The sequence below is a fragment of the Mirounga angustirostris genome, unplaced genomic scaffold (assembly GCF_029215605.1).
Source record: "Mirounga angustirostris isolate CCGP_5_RB_7025 unplaced genomic scaffold, mMirAng1.0.hap1 SCAF_5, whole genome shotgun sequence".
NCBI lineage: Eukaryota > Metazoa > Chordata > Mammalia > Carnivora > Phocidae > Mirounga > Mirounga angustirostris.
In genome coordinates this window covers 19,512,183-19,528,430 of record NW_026991713.1, presented here as the reverse complement: position 1 = coordinate 19,528,430, position 16,248 = coordinate 19,512,183, and the positions used below count along the sequence as shown (strand labels likewise).

Genomic DNA, 16,248 nt, shown 5'->3' with positions numbered 1-16,248 from the left:
AGAACCTTGGAAATGTTTAGGAATTAGAAACACACGTACCAAGGGCAAAAGAGAGGCAAAGGACTGAAATAATGAAAATTGGGCTAAAAACAGGAAAGGTCTAAAGCAGAATAAATTGAGCCCCTACTCATACTCAGTAACACCAAGCAAAAGGATAGACTGAAGCTAAATGCCAAGCAATGCCATAGAATTAGATAGTTAAAAACAAAAACAAGAGCTATTATTTCTTAAATGTTTTAAAATAAAAAGTATTTTAATGTTATATAGAGTGTAAAATATTTTTAAATAGCTCTTAATCAAAACAGCTATTTTTCAAAATACATATGCTCTAGCTCCAAATCCCAACTTTAGAGATTCTTATTTAGTATGGTAGGAATCAGTAACATGTTTTGATAATGTTTCTTAGTCTGAAAACCACTGAGCTGGTGTAAAAAATAAATCTGTTACCAAAACCTATCAAAAGGTAAAATGGCATAGAGGAAAATGTAGGCATTTTCATTTAGAGGTAAATACTATTTGCCAGTTATTGTTCTAGGAATTGTACAGTACACAAAAAATTCCTTACCCTCATAGAGTTTGTATTTTAGTGATAGAAAATATACAAAGTATGTAAAATAGGTAGTATTTTATATCTTATTGGCCAGTTATATGAAGAAAAAACAGCAGGGAAGAGGTAAAAGGAATGGGGTCAAAGAGAAGGTTAATATTTGAGTAAAAATATGAAAAAAAGTAGGGGAACAAACCATCAAGATACCTGGGAAAAAGTGTTTCAGGTAGAATAGCTGAGGTAAAGGGCTGAGACAGGAGATTGTCTATATGTTTATTCAAGGAACATCAAACCAGCTAGGAGAGCTGGAGCAGAGTAAATGAAGATATGAGATCAAAAGGGTAATAGGGGAGCTAAATTGTATAGGATCTCATAGGCTTGTGAAGGACTTTGGCTTCTATTCTTCATGAAATGGTAAGTCATAGGATTAGAAAAATGAATATTTAAAGAGTCATTTACACACACACACACGATATATTTATGATTCTGAAAAACAATGGAATTTGTCTAAGTAATTAACAACAAAAATAAAAATGTCAAGTGATGTCTGGGAACCTTAGCTGGCTAAATAAATCTAGACATTTCCTAATATAGTACCTTAAAGTGAGTGTATAATAAATATTTGTCAAATAAATGGACAGTAAATTTATACTGAAAAGGAAAATAAGAGTTTTTAAACTTTTTAGAAAGTCAGAAGCACTGTATTAATATAACAATTATCCTAAGATGTAGTCTTTTATCAAAGATTTCACGGCATTCTTGTAGATATCATCAAGTAGATGTTCCTATTTCCTATTTTATATATGTTAGTCAAGAAAAGACTAAATAAAAAGTCTTCCAGAGTCATTCTAAAACTTTTCCGCTTCTGTTTGAAAGAGTAAGACAGTTTTTTTAACAGTTCATATTTTAAGCTTAACAGAGCTTTACTGGGTTCTAGCTTTAAAAATTTATTTATCATAATTCATACTCTAACCCTATTTTATTCTTATAAAAGAACATTATATATTTTCATCTCAGAGTCTGGTTTATTTTTTTCTAAAGCTTAGAATCCAGGGTTTTGGCTGTCAATAAAGAATTTTGAAAGTGACAAATTCATTTCTTCTGACAGCCAGGAAAAGTGAATGTATTTTCTTCTCCCCATTGTCATTTCTGTTGCTTCTAAATGAACTAATCTACTCTTTCTGTCAGATAGTATTTGTTCTTAAATTATTGTGATAAATAATATCATGGAGAGCAAAACAAAACTGTTCTTCTTTAATATTAGTACTTCTTTTGCTTGATAGAATTTTAGAAATACATTATTTTTTTTAATTAACCAAAAAATGATGAAGAGCTAGGTCCTTCAACCACTGCAACAGGACTTTCTATCAAAATGAAAAGAAATTAACTTCTGGTATCAGACCATGTAATGATTTCTCAGAAAAAAAAAAATTAATTCTGAAGTCATATAATATTAAAAGCTCTACCTAAATGGCCAAGAGACTTAAGCTCTTTTCTATGACCAAACCACTGAGGGATGAAATTCAGAATAAATATACACAAAACTCATTATTTGTACTAGCATACAGGAATTAAGCTAAAGCCATATGATTTAAGAAATAGTCCACTTTCATTCCTCTGATACATCCAAGATTTGCTGATAACTTTATGTAAAGCAAAAAAATTTACATAAATTTATATTAAACTATGTTAATTTGAAGTGTGAGATCAACTTTAACTAGAAAGATTTGACCTCTGTTTACTTTTTATCAGGGCATTAATTAAACATAAGAAAGAAGTAAGAGGGTCGAAAACTTGGTCACTCGGTTTAGCAGTTTTCTCAGATATAAAAAGTAACAATGAAACCTCTAGGGTTAAGAATTTCAAATGAGGCTGCTAGACAGAGAAGACAGACCAAATCAGCTTACCACTTGAACCATTTTGAGATATCTGGCATATCTTGGATCCTTGGCTACAGTTAAGATATTTTCTGGTGTTACTTCACTTTCCTGTGGTCCAGAGTCTTGTAAACTGTTCTGCTGTAGAGAGTATTGCGTGTAAATCTTTAGACAATTCACAGAAGGGGTCCATTATGTTACTTAAAAAGGGATGTATCTTTTTTATAATTCTAAAGCAATCAATATCAGAAAAAAATCATATTTCTAAATTTAAAAACCAATAATTTAATTATGGGATATATGTTTCCAAATATTTACAAATCCTTAAATATGATTTCAGAGGAAGTTCCACTTAGTATCAACCTATACTGTTCCTTAAAAAATGCAAATATATTCATGACATTAAAAAATAGAATTCTGCTTTAGTTGTCCCCAGAGTGCCAAAAAACACACGAATTATAGATGGACATATTAATAAAAATTTTAATAAAGCTAATAAAACTATTTCATTTGCCAATTGTTAACTCTAGCAGATAGTAAATTGATTTTCTAGGTATCTACCATCTATACAACTCAATTCCTCATTTATTAAATAATTTTACTCTAAGTGTATATGGCTATTCTATCATCTTAGAAAGCACTACATGGAGAATCTGTGGAAGAGAAACCCATTTTTCGGACAAAATTATCTAGTTTTGTATATTTCAGCTACTGATGGAACTATTAATGTTAATCTACTTACACTAAAGAATACTGGGGAATGGTCTTTTTAGATAAAAATGCTTTTATCATATAGGCAGTTCTCATTTTGCATGGTACTCTGTTAAATGAAAATTGTCCATATTGGAATCCTGTCCTCACTAATGTGCAATGTTAGAACTGTCTGTATACAGTTCTTGCTTTTTCTATCAAACTGAACATTTAGAGTAAGTTTACTTTTGTGAATTCTCACTCCTTATCTATAAATTAGCATTACAAGGAAGTTCCTTAACAGAATGAAATCAATTGTATGTCTACATGTCTATGCTGAAATGTAGATAAATCAAGAAATACTTTTAAATATTCATAGGTTTTAGAATATGAATTATGTATTAAGGTTTTTCCTCAGATAATCCAAATATAAATTAAACCTGTTGAAAACTCTAAACCAAATAAAACACCCAAAAATTCCTTAGGTTTCTCCTGTTATATAACACTAAGTATACAAAAGTGAGTAGCCATATTAATATATATATATATATAATTCATCTTTAAAATACATAAATACAAAAAGTCCAAAACATTTAATTAAATAAAAAAATTCAAACAAGACCCAAGTATGTTTTTAAAAAAAATTATGGACAATAAACTCATACAATAGCACAATGGAACAAATGAGAATTAATTATACATAGGACTAACGAATTTCAAAACTCAGCCTTAACTTTGCCTAATAACCAAGATCTCAACAAGGTTTAATTATGTCAGCATTTACACCTTTGCTATTTGAATGACCCCTTAAATCCTCTATCATATCTCTCAACTGTCCTTCATTTTATTCTCAATCTCCACAATTGGATGTTCTATTGTGAGTAATGATAAGATCTGAACCATGAAATTAAAGTTGCAGAAAAATCAGTACGCAAACCTCGAGTCTTTGACTCGTACAGATTAGAGATTGAAATGAATGAGTGATTTAAAAAGTACATGATTATCTTTTATCAGATAAGTGAGTTGACTGTAATGCTGGTGGAAATTCTGTGTTAAGCAGCACTTAAGTCCGTTTCAAAATATTTTACATAAAAAATAACAATAACAATGGAGAAGAAAGAAGAAGTTGATTTGAATAAGAACATGCTGAACAGGTATCTTATTAAGTTACTCAACATGTAACTTGACCACAATTTTTTAAACCCAGGAAGCCAACAGATCTTTATAAATTCTCCAAGTGAATTAATATATAGTTTTTAAATAAAATTGCCAAAATATACCAGATTATACTGAATTTTAGAAAATTTAGCTGTGATTACTTGTAATAAATTTTTTGAGACCTTAAATAGGTAGGACCAACACAACTGCATAAGTTTTAAGATACATATTATAGATGGAATTCATAATAACACCTGAAAAAATTAATATTCAAAATTAGACAGATACCACTTAAACATAATGATGGTTAATATCCACTGAAGAATAACTACTAGGTAGAGTGAAAACATTTTCTTAGTATTTTTTATACATGCCTTATTTTAGAAAAAGTATGGTCCACATTTAATTGAAAGGACCTTATGATGTCTAAAACATCTGGATTTTTTTCTTGTATATTATATATATATCCCAATGGCCATCATAATGCAATTTGGTATATTAATTAAATGAATGTTAAATTTTCTAATATCTAATTGTTAAGTAAATGGTCATCTATTTCATTCCCCCAAAACATATTATACCTAAATTTATGGCTCCTCCCATGGCCTCATACCATGTGTGTTCAATATATTGAATGAATTCAACACAGGTGCTGGAGACAGTGTAGTATCGTAGGTAAGAGCTAGGACTCGTGGCACTGGATTGCCTGGGTTAAAATTCCAGCTCTTACACTTGTTCTTTTGACCTTGGCAAGTAACTTAACCTCTGTGTGTATCATTTCACACATCTGTGAAGTAGCAGTGATAATATAGTATTTACTTCATAGGGCTGTTGTGATAATTAAATGAGTTAATTTCTGATAAGCACTTAGAAGCATGCCTCGGAGGTACACTGTAAGCGCCCTCTGCATGTTTGTCATTATCATCACAGCCAATGTAATCATAACCTAAAAAATATCCTGTGAAAAGTATCTCCAGGTACAAATGCAGAATCTCATATAGCTAAGAAGTCAGTTTGTTCAGTATTACTAGACAGACCACTATTTTAGTGATTATTTTATTTTGAATTTTAATGCCTCACTGAGATACACTACTAGAGACGGTCTATTCTGCAACAATGAGAATTTTTATTTCTTGACATAAAAAGTAGTTATCAAATTTAAATGTATACAGGGCATAAATGAACATTAAGACATAAGAACCAAATGTAAAGTGTGGCCCTTATTAGGATGCTGATTTGAACAAATCAACTCCAAAACCACATTTTTTAGATACTTGATATTTCTAGATCAGTATCTCTCATTTAAGAGTCTACAAGTCACCTAGGGATCTTGTTATAATATAGATTCTGATTCAGTAGGTCTGGGATGGAGCCTGAGGTTCTGTGTTTCTGACAAGGCCTCCCAGGTGATGCCCATGTTGCTGGTGTCTGGAGCAATCTTTGAGTAACAAGGGGTTGGATGACATTTGGGAATTACTGTTAATTATATTGTGTATGATAAAGGCATTGTGGTTATACAAGAAAATGCCAGAACTTTTTAGAGATGCTCAAGGAATTACACAGCAGTGAAATGATATGATGCCTGGGATTCACTTTAGCAAGTGATAAAAAGAAAGATGAAGCAAATGTAACAAAATCTTTACTGGAGATTCTAGGTAATGGGCATTTAGTTCCTCATTGTACTATTCTATTTTTGTGTGTGTTTGAGGGCTTTTATAATAAAACATTTTAAAAGTATCCTTCTTATAATAATGTAGGAAAAATGTCCATAGTGAACTTGAAGAACATTATTATGTTCAAAATTTCTCTTAGTCCTGTGTATAGTTTCTCTTTTACAGGCAAAGAAAATATTAACTTCAGGGAGTTCTTCAAAATAACATAAAACAGTTAACTTTTTCAAACTTCCTTTTCTATCTCAAGGTTTTAAAATGTTACTATTCAAAGTTTTACATCCTTATTTAACTTCTTTCAAACCTGCTACTAGGTTTGTCTGGTTTAACCAAGAAGATCTGCTCATGCTTCCTGGAACTTAAATACTTACCTGTGATTTCTCTGAAGTGGTTTCAGAATGTGATTCTTTTGTGATACCAGTGACACTTACAGGAGATACTTCAAATGTGACATCATCTAGGCCTGGGATAGATGACAACTGAGAAAAGAAAATTAATGTTGGCATATGAAAATAATATTAGCTGCTTAACTGCTGTAAGTTTCTAAGTGTAAATTTTAGATAGCTATCTTAAGCTTTTAAGCCTACAGGAATAGGGTTTATAAAATCTCATCTTAGGTGTCTGAAATTTTCCATGCCATAAACTATTTAAAAGTGAAAGGCATTCACAAATAAAATATTTTTGAATAATTTCTCATAAATCTAATGTCACTCGTAACCATTCTTTTCCCATGAATTATTTTTTTAAATTTTATTTTATTATATTATGTTAATCACCATACATCATTAGTTTTTGATGTAGTGTTCCATGATTCATTGTTTGCATAAAGCACCCAGTGCTCCATTCAATTTGTGCCTTCTTTAATACCCATCACCAGGTTAACCCATCTCCCTACCCCCCTTCCCTCTAGAACCCTCAGTTTGTTTCTCAGAGTCCAAAGTCTCTCATGGTTTATCTCCCCCTCCAATTTCTCCCCCTTCATTTTTCCATTCCTACTATCTTCTTCTTTTTTTTTTTTAACATATAATGTATTATTTGTTTCAGAGGTACAGGTCTGTGATTCAACAGTTTTACACAATTCACAGCATTCACCATAGCACATACCCTCCCCAATGTCTATCACCCAGCCACCCCATCCCTCCCACCCCCCACCACTCCAGCAACCCTCAGTTTGTTTCCTGAGATTAAGAATTCCTCATATCAGTGAGATCATATGATAATTGTCTTTCTCTGATTGACTTATTTTGCTTAGCATAATACCCTCTAGTTCCATCCACATCGTTACAAATGGCAAGATTTCGTTTTTTTGATGATAATATTCCAGTGTGTGTGTGTGTGTATATATATATATATATATATAGATACCACATCTTCTTTATCCATTCATCTGTAGATGGACATCTTGGCTCTTTCCACAGTTTGGCTATTGTGGGCATTGCTGCTATAAACATTGGGGTGCACGTACCCCTTCAGATCACTACATTTGTATCTTTGGGGTAAATACCCAGTAGTGCAATTGCTGGGGAGTAGGGTAGCTCTATTTTCAACTTTTTGAGGAACCTCCACACTGTTTTCCAGAGTGGCTGCACCAGCTTGCGTTCCCACCAACAGTGTAGGAGGGTTCCCCTTTCTCCGCATCTTCGCCAACATCTGTCGTTTCCTGACTTGTTAATTTTAGCCTCCCGGGAATTATTTTAAAAAACATAAGGAATCCTAGTGTAAGAAATAAAAGCATGGGCTTTGGAGTCAGATTGCCTAGGTTTAAGTCACAAGCTATGTAACCTTCATAAATCTCTCTAGATATCAATTTTCTCCCCTATAAAATGGGGATAAGAAAACTTACCTCATGAAGTTGTTGTAAAAATTTTTTTATTAAACATATTTTGTAGAAAAAAAAGTCCTTTGCAGCACATTTTAAGTTTGAATTATCTGGGAACTGACAAAACTCTTGTCATCACATTTTAATGTCTGACATAGCTCATTATTTTTTTCTTTCTTTAATCATTTACCACCAAATGTTACTAAAATGTGTTATTTTTCATAATAAAAGATGGGCATGCTGTCAGTGGTTATGTATTTCAGGTTGGATTTGCAAGACCCAGGCAAACCCTCTTTTCTGATTTCATTCTGGTATCAGTGATAGACAATTGTCAGATGTTTGGCTAACATGAGGGATTAATTTTATGGCTATGGAAATAATTAAGGCTAACTTGTCCATACAGTATCTTAACTTGTGACTATGGACTCTAACTCAAGAATTCCCCAAATATTAAAATAAGGCACAAACTCATAATGAAGAATGAAAAAAAAAAAAAAAAAGAAACAATGGTAATAAGATCTGAAGCAGCAATATTCATTGAGAACTGCTGACTGATGACAGTACTTAGCACAATGGCCATGGCCCAAATAGTTTCGAGTAGGTATGGCTGCTAGCAGAATATGTTCAACATGGTCAAGGCCAGGTATCCTAAATTTTCCAAGCTACAGAAACGTTCTGATTGAAATACAGTGGCTGAAGTCCACAAGATATAGAAAGTACAAACTAGACATTCTGATCCTTATGCTAAAGCTTTAGCCATTTTACTTCCCCATAAATATTAAATACGTATTTTTTCAGATTAATTTTTTTGATAAAAGGAGAAAGTCACAAAAATATACTAGTGTCTCCATTATCTTATAATCAGGGAAAACATGAAACTGAAAGCTTTCACATCAAAACTCTTTTCCATTTTTGCTAGTTATAATATGTAATTTCTGACATCAAAATTGGTATTCTTCATTAGCATTCAATATATTTGCAAATAGAAAATAGCTGATATTTTCTCCAAATTTTGCTCTGGAGGCATCTGAAGTTTTATATAATTTTTACTGTGTTATCAAATGATTACTATAATTGTGAATTTTCCATCAAATGAAGTGAACTACAGAATACCCCAATTTGTTAACATTTTACTCACATGTTTTTGACTAGAATGATGAAATCTCAATTCATGTGTACATTTAAACAAACTCAGTTAAGGGTTCATAATGAGTATCATTTTCTTTGCATTTTTTAATGAATTAAAAATAAACAAAAAACACTGTACCACCTAATGGATGCAGGAGCTAAATTGAATTCATTCCCAAATGCAATTAAAGTTAAGTATGACTAAGAAGGTGATATATGTGGAGCAAAGTTTATACTATAAATTATTCAGAAATACAAACCTTTGCATCTAAAATATTGAGAGTTGTTTCAATTTGCTGGATACGAAGAGAAAGGTCTGCCAGTTTCTGGAAAAGAAAGATTAGAACATAAGAATAAAGTCTGACTGAAATGAACTGTTAACAGGATAACAAAGGGCAGATTTGAAAATAAAAAAAAACTATGGTTTAAATATTAGTCATTTTCTAATACACTATTCTCTTATTTACATGAGTAGGAATGGGAGCTCAAGAATTCTCTTATCTTCATTAGCATGTTTCATGGCTACTTTACAAAACTGTATTCACAGGTAAGCAAAAATTACCTTATCAGCCTTATCAAAGTCATTATGAGAGCCATAACCAGTCATTGTGACCGGAATGTAAACTTCTTCCAGAACAGAGATTTTTGTTCACTGCCATATCCCCCATGCCCAGAACAGTACCTGAAACTTAACAGGAGTCTAATAATTATTTGTTGATGAATGAAGGAATTCTTCATAGAAAGCAAGAATAAAAATTAGCTCAACACAGGCTGGAACAAGATCTGTCTTTTTAAGTTACTTAAACAAGTATATACAATTAGTATATACAATAAGCCCCAAATTTAAATTTTTTAAGTTTGAAAGTTAAAAGATGATGAAATTAGAAGATGAGTCAGTTCAGGTTAGAAAGAAATAAAACAAAGAGAAAAAATCAGAGTACTAACAAGCAAAAGGAATCAACCTGCCATCAAAATCCAAGATAAAACAGAACCAAAAGCTCACCATGCTCTAGTTATTCTGTACAATTACCAGTATGTGTGTGTACTATTTACAGCCACACAAGTAAAAGTAACATCATAAAATATGATCCATAAGAGCATTTACTTAAAACTCCTTAATCCTAAACATTATTATACTCAGTGATACAGTCCAAGAGCAGTTGGCCCATTTACTAGTTGGCAGATGTGCAGCATTCTGACTGCTTTCTAGGATATTATCAAGATCCTGACTAACTCCTAAGCAGAATTTTAACACCCCAAGAAATGGTCATTTTGCCCACATTTAGAGGGGGAAAAAAATGAAAGCAGCCACAGTAGAGTTAGAGTTTCTTCACAGACACTTTAAAGATGAGCAACCTGGTATCTATAAAGCTATAATTCAGAAATGAAACATTAGAATCTAGTTTTTAAAAAACATTTTATTTATTTATTTTCGAGAGAGAAAGAGAGAGTACAAGTGGGAGGGGCAGGGAAGGAGGGAGAGAGAATCTCAGGCAGACTCCGTGACCATTACAGAGCCCAACTTGGGGCCAGATCCCACAACCCTGATATCACAACCTGGACCAAAACTGAAAGTCAGAGGCTCAACCGACTGTGCCACTCAGAACCCCTAGAATCTAGTCTTAAATGGCACTCAAAGCTAAGTTTAACTTTGATTTCTAGCGTTTGTTCACATAAGGCTTTAATGTAAACATAAATACAGGTTTATAAAACATCATATGAATGAATTCCTCTCCAAATTTTAAGTGTTTCCCTGGAAATCATGAAAATTAAATTTTTGCAAATTTCATCAGTCTTTTAATTCATCAGAGCTTAGTAACTGCAGAATTCCTACAACAAAATAATTTGTAAAGTGAGATAATTTCTAGCTTATCTAAAAATACTTATATTGGTTTGATTAAAATAAACACAGAAAAAGATGAATTAAAAATTAATATTTGTTGGGGCACCTGGGTGGCTCAGTCGTTAGGCGTCTGCCTTCGGCTCAGGTCATGATCCCCGGGTCCTAGGATCAAGCCCCACATCCTGCTCCCTGCTCAGTGGGAAGCCTGCTTCTCCCTCTCACACCCCCCCTGCTTGTGTTCCTGCTCTTGCTATCTCTCTCTCTGTCAAATACATGAATAAAATCCTTAAAAAAATTAATTTTTGTTTAGATATATTTATATAAATGTACTATTATTTATTTAGACAGCATGCACCCTTGAAAGGGGTGAAGGGGGAGGGGCAAAGGGAGAGGAAGTGAAAACCTTAAGAAGGCTCCACGCCCAGCAAGGAGCCCAACACGTGACTCTGAGGTCATGACCTGAGCCAAAATCAAGAGTCAGATGCTTAACTGACTGAGCCACCCAGCCGCTCCTATATAAATGTACTTTTAAGCCATAATCACCATCATTGTAAACATCTGAGCAGTTACCTTACTATGCTACACTGTGTATGCAACATATCATTTGAAATCTCACACCAAATGTATAAAGCAGGAACTGTTATTATGCCAATTTTAAAGAAGGGAAAACTCAGTTTTCATACAAGTAAAATAATCTGAATTCAAACACTCCAACTCCAGATACTATTTTTGAAAGAATTTTACATTGTTTGAAAGAATTACACATTGTTAGAACATGATGCCATAGACTCTGGGTGATGACAATGTGTCAATGTAGATTGTAACAAATGTACCACACTGGTGGGGGATGTTGATAATGGGGGAGGTTGTGCTCTGTGAACTCAGGGATGCAAGGAGTATATGGGAACTCAACCCCTTCTGCTCAATTTTGTTGTGAACCTAAAACTTTTCCAAAAAAGATAAAGTTTATTAACTAAAAAACCGCCCCCCAAACCAAAACCAAACAAAAAAATCTCAAAACGTAATTAAAAAGACACCAAGATGGAAAATTCCTAGGCATTGCAAAGATAGAATTTTTGTTATTCAAAGCTAGTAAGTAATCAATCCTCTTCTCACAAAGACTAAGATGCTACTGTGCTAAAAAAAAGGAATCAAATTATTCTGATCTAATTTTCTAAAATAGATGTTGCTTATCTGGAATTATTTTTAAAAAATTTTCAGGGTTAGATCATAAAACTAAATTGTCCTTAAATGGGTACTCAAATATTCACACAGGATAGGTTAAGGATTTTAATACAAGACTTGGCAAATAAGCAAATAATGATGAAAATGTTTATTTGGAAAACTGCTTGTTGATAAGGAAGACTAAAGAGGCTTGGAAAAAAGGTTATACTTTCTAGAGCAGTAATCCTCAATTTTTTTGGATACAGATTTTTCTAGTATATCACCCTTTTGTTTTGGCACTCATTTTACCCATTTTCATCTATGATTATCAAAATCTCACCAAAATGAAATGACCTGTTTTTTTTTTAAGATTACATGAATGATTTATTCATGCAAGACATTAACACTGATCTAAATGTCAATATATTTTAATTTATAATAATTTATTTCAATATCTTTGATATCTAAACTAAGAACTGTAATAGTGAAATATAAGGAAACAGTGAAATAAGTGTTTTTTTTTTTTAAAGATTTTATTTATTTATTTATTGGAGAGCGAGTGAGAGAGAAACAGCATGAGAGAGGAGAGGGTCAAAGGGAGAAGCAGGCTCCCCGCTGAGCTGGGAGCCTGATGTGGGACTCGATCCCAGGACCCTGGGATCATGACCTGAGCCGAAGGCAGTCGCTTAAACAACTGAGCCACCCAGGCGCCCAATATAAGTGATTTTTGTTGACTAAATTTTTTAAAGATTTGATTTGATTGATTGATTGATTGATTGATTTATTTTTTATTTATAGCATGTGAGTGAGGGTGGGCACAGAGGGAGAGGGAGGGAGAGAATCTCAAGCAGACTCCACAATGAGCATGGAGTCCGACATGGGGCTCCATCCCACCACCCTGAGATCATGACCTGAGCAAAAAGCAAGAGTCAGACACTTAACTGACTGAGCCACCCAGGTGCCCCTTTGCTGACTAAATTTAAAGAAAATGTGAAATTGAAGTTAGAGGTAAATAAAAATAAAAATAGAGGTTTTTTTCCCTATCCAAGTTCATGTACCCCAAGCTTAGAACCAGGATATAACTGATTTTCTCGAAATCAGATCAACAAAAGGCTTTTCCTCCTGGCTAGGGAAGATTTTTGTTGTGGATAAATCGTATTATTTTATTATCCATAAAGGTATTATCCATCTTCTCTAAGGCTGGATTTTGAGTCTAAAATATTAAACATGTTAAATATATTATCTGGATTATATAATTTAACACTTTAAAAAAATATATTTTATTTATTTGACAGAGAGAGGCTCAGCGAGAGAGGGAATACAAGCTGGGGGAGTGAGAGAGGGAGAAGCAGGCTTCCCGCTGAGCAGGGAGCCAGATGTGGGGCTCGATCCCAGGACCCTGGGATCATGACCTGAGCCGAAGGCAGCTGCTTAACTAAGCCACCCAGGTGCCCCTAATTTAACACTTTAATATAGGACATATTACTATATCACAATTTTGAGATCTTTAAAGTACGTAATTGGTATCTTTTGCAATCCTACACATTTTATTTTATGCATTTAAAAATATTAATTTCATTTCACTGGACTGCCAAAGGTTCCATAGCAAAATTAAGAACCTCTCTTTTCTTCTTTTTTATTTTTAAGATTTATTTTTTTTTATTTATTTGGGAAAGAGAGAGAGAGCATCCAGGGAGGGGCAGAAGGAGAGAAACTCAGACTCTGTGCTGAGCAAGGAGCCTGATGTGGGACCCGATCCCAGGACCTGGAGATCACGATCAGTTGACTGAGCCACCCAGGTGCCCCAAGAACCTCTGCTTTTCAAAGGTAATTCAGCATAATGAGTATTTTTGGGTCTGTTCCCATGAAATTATTGCTATAACATACATAAATACACATTTTTTAGAAAGCCATTGTTAACTTGACAAAAGTATACCTGGCTTCATTTTTGGGCTGTTGAAGTTCATTTCTAAGATTTTTATGCCTCCTGCATTTTCCCTCTACAACTCCAAACCACTCAACCTTGGCTTTATTGACATTTTGGGCTGGATAATTCTTTGTTGTAAGGGGCTTCCTGTGCACTGTAGGATATTTAGTAGAATCTCTGACATCTACCCCACTAAAAACACCTCTAGATATCGCCAAATCTTCCCTGGTTGAGAACCACTGCTTAAAGTGTAGATGACTATGGATACAAGTAACATGATCAATGACAGTAACTGTCCCCACCTCAGAAAGTTCTAGCAGAAAGAGGAAATTGAAAGATAACAGTCTTTCCCATCTACTTAACCATCCTCTTATCTTTGTAAGGATTTAAATTTTTTTCTTTGTAGATTTTATTTATTTATTTGAGAGAGAGAGACAGAGATAATGAGAGAGAGCACAAGTAGGGAAGAGAAGGAGAAACAGGCTCCCCACTGAGCAGGGAGCCCGACGCGGGGCTCGATCCCAGGACCCCCGGAATCATGACCTGAGCTGAAGGCAGACACTTAACCGACTGAGCCACCCAGGCACCCTCTTTGTAAGGATTTAAAGCAAACCTGAAATATCTTGGTTTGGGAGAATAAGGGAATTTGCAAGGTACCTGAAGTTTGCCAGATAAGCTGAAAATTTCTTGATTTATCACCCACCTATTTCTAAGGCAGTGCATTTTATTAAAGTGAAAAAGAAGATGAAAGGAAGAAGTATGGAGTTAATAGTTGAACATGGAAACAAAAATAAAACACTGTGGCTTTTCAGGTTTGTTAAATATCCAGTTTGCATATCCAATTCTCTAAAAGAGAAACAACATTTTAAAATAATGGATCCCTTGGTATATCACACTGGGTTGAATATGTCTTATAAGCCAGAAAGGGAAGCAATCAATGGTTTTATTAATCTTCATCTGACACTTAAGCCCAGCAGTTGTAAAAGTCGTAAAAGCAGTTGTAAAAGTTGTAGCAGTAAATATAGTTTTAAGCAAGATTATTTGGTTGAAGGTTAAGCCCAATGGTGGGCTTAAAAATTCGATGCAGAAGATAAGCACTATAAAATTTTTTAGGTTATATGAGAATTCTCAGTATTTTTTCCTATTCTTAAAAAATTTAGAAAAAAGAAACAGTTTGGAATATTTAAAAAATTATTAAAAACTCCCTATTCTAGGCATGTCACAAGTCTGAGTCAAAATAACACATGTGATTGCCCCATTTACAGAATACCTCTGACTTTAAAATTCATTATAAGGTTTAATTTCTGCTCAGTTTTATCTGTAATATGCATAGAACTTGCTTTACACTCCTCACCCCATCCCGTTTTAAATTTGCAGACCCAATGGACCACCATAAGATTTTTCTGATTAGGGCCAGAATAGAAATGCTTACTGGGGATTTGTGAAGGAAGAACTTTGTAACTTGGGTCTGATTCAACTACTTTCTTTTTTTTTTTTTTTTTTAAAGATTTTATTTATTTATTTGAGAGAGAGAGAATGAGAGACAGATAGCAAGAGAGGGAAGAGGGTCAGAGGGAGAAGCAGACCCCTTGCTGAGCAGGGAGCCCGATGTGGGACTCGATCCCGGGACTCCAGGATCATGACCTGAGCCGAAGGCAGTCGCTTAACCAACTGAGCCACCCAGGCGCCCTCAACTACTGTCTTTTCTCTGTCTTCCAATCTTTCTTCTTATCCTGGTTCTAGTCATTAGAAGAGTTACAAAGTACCCTGGTATCCAGAAAGTTTTTTAAAAAGTTAAGTTCTTCACTTTTCTTTTTATTAGAGAACTCTAGAACTAGTATTAGTGATGAAGAAAGAGCCCGAACCATTTGTTTCAAATTTACTTCCAGGTTGAGTTTAGCTGTGACTGAAGTTGTTACAGTTTGGGTTTGGTTCGAAGCAGATGATGGGAAAAACAAAAAAACAAAACAAAACAAAAAACCCCAGGTTTTTTCTTTTCCCCCAGTTCACTTCCAATTTAAAAAATAACATCTGAGTTTCCTTTTTTGCTGAGGGATACATAGTCATTTTGGCTCGTTTAAGGCTTTAGCTAAACAAGGACCACAGGTCTAATAGGTGCTATTAACAAACAACAACCCATTTTGAAAAATCACATTGATCTTAAAGAGAAAAAAAAGGCACTTGATATTTGAATACATATATTATATCTTTGGAATTTATCGTATAAAGAAGACATCACATGGATATGGCATACCAAAGAAGAGAATACAAATCTAAAAAATAAATTTTGAAATAGCTCATTGCAGTCTCTCACTTGAAAATGATGTAAACATGCCTCTTGCCCAGATCAGAAGGTGCGATATTAACAGAAGAGTGAAACTTTTCTGGTTTTTCCAGTTACTAGATCAGAGTTGGAACCCCAACT

General features: G+C 33.8%; 1 protein-coding gene across 4 annotated transcripts in view; it reads right to left on the bottom strand.

The window, feature by feature from the left end:
- WASHC3 (WASH complex subunit 3) overlaps positions 1-16,248 on the bottom strand; it is a 55,318-nt gene that overhangs the window by 35,674 nt on the left and 3,396 nt on the right. For 2 of the 4 annotated variants that reach the window (XM_045872737.1, XM_045872738.3), the window contains exons 3-5: positions 9,150-9,215; positions 6,314-6,421; positions 2,455-2,565 (exon numbers count right to left, since the gene is read on the bottom strand). In XM_045872737.1, coding sequence (XP_045728693.1) covers positions 2,455-2,565; positions 6,314-6,421; positions 9,150-9,215 — 285 coding nt within the window. The remainder of the gene's footprint in view (positions 1-2,454; positions 2,566-6,313; positions 6,422-9,149; positions 9,216-16,248) is intronic. The other 2 variants (XM_045872739.3, XM_045872740.3) reach the window with 2 other exon arrangements.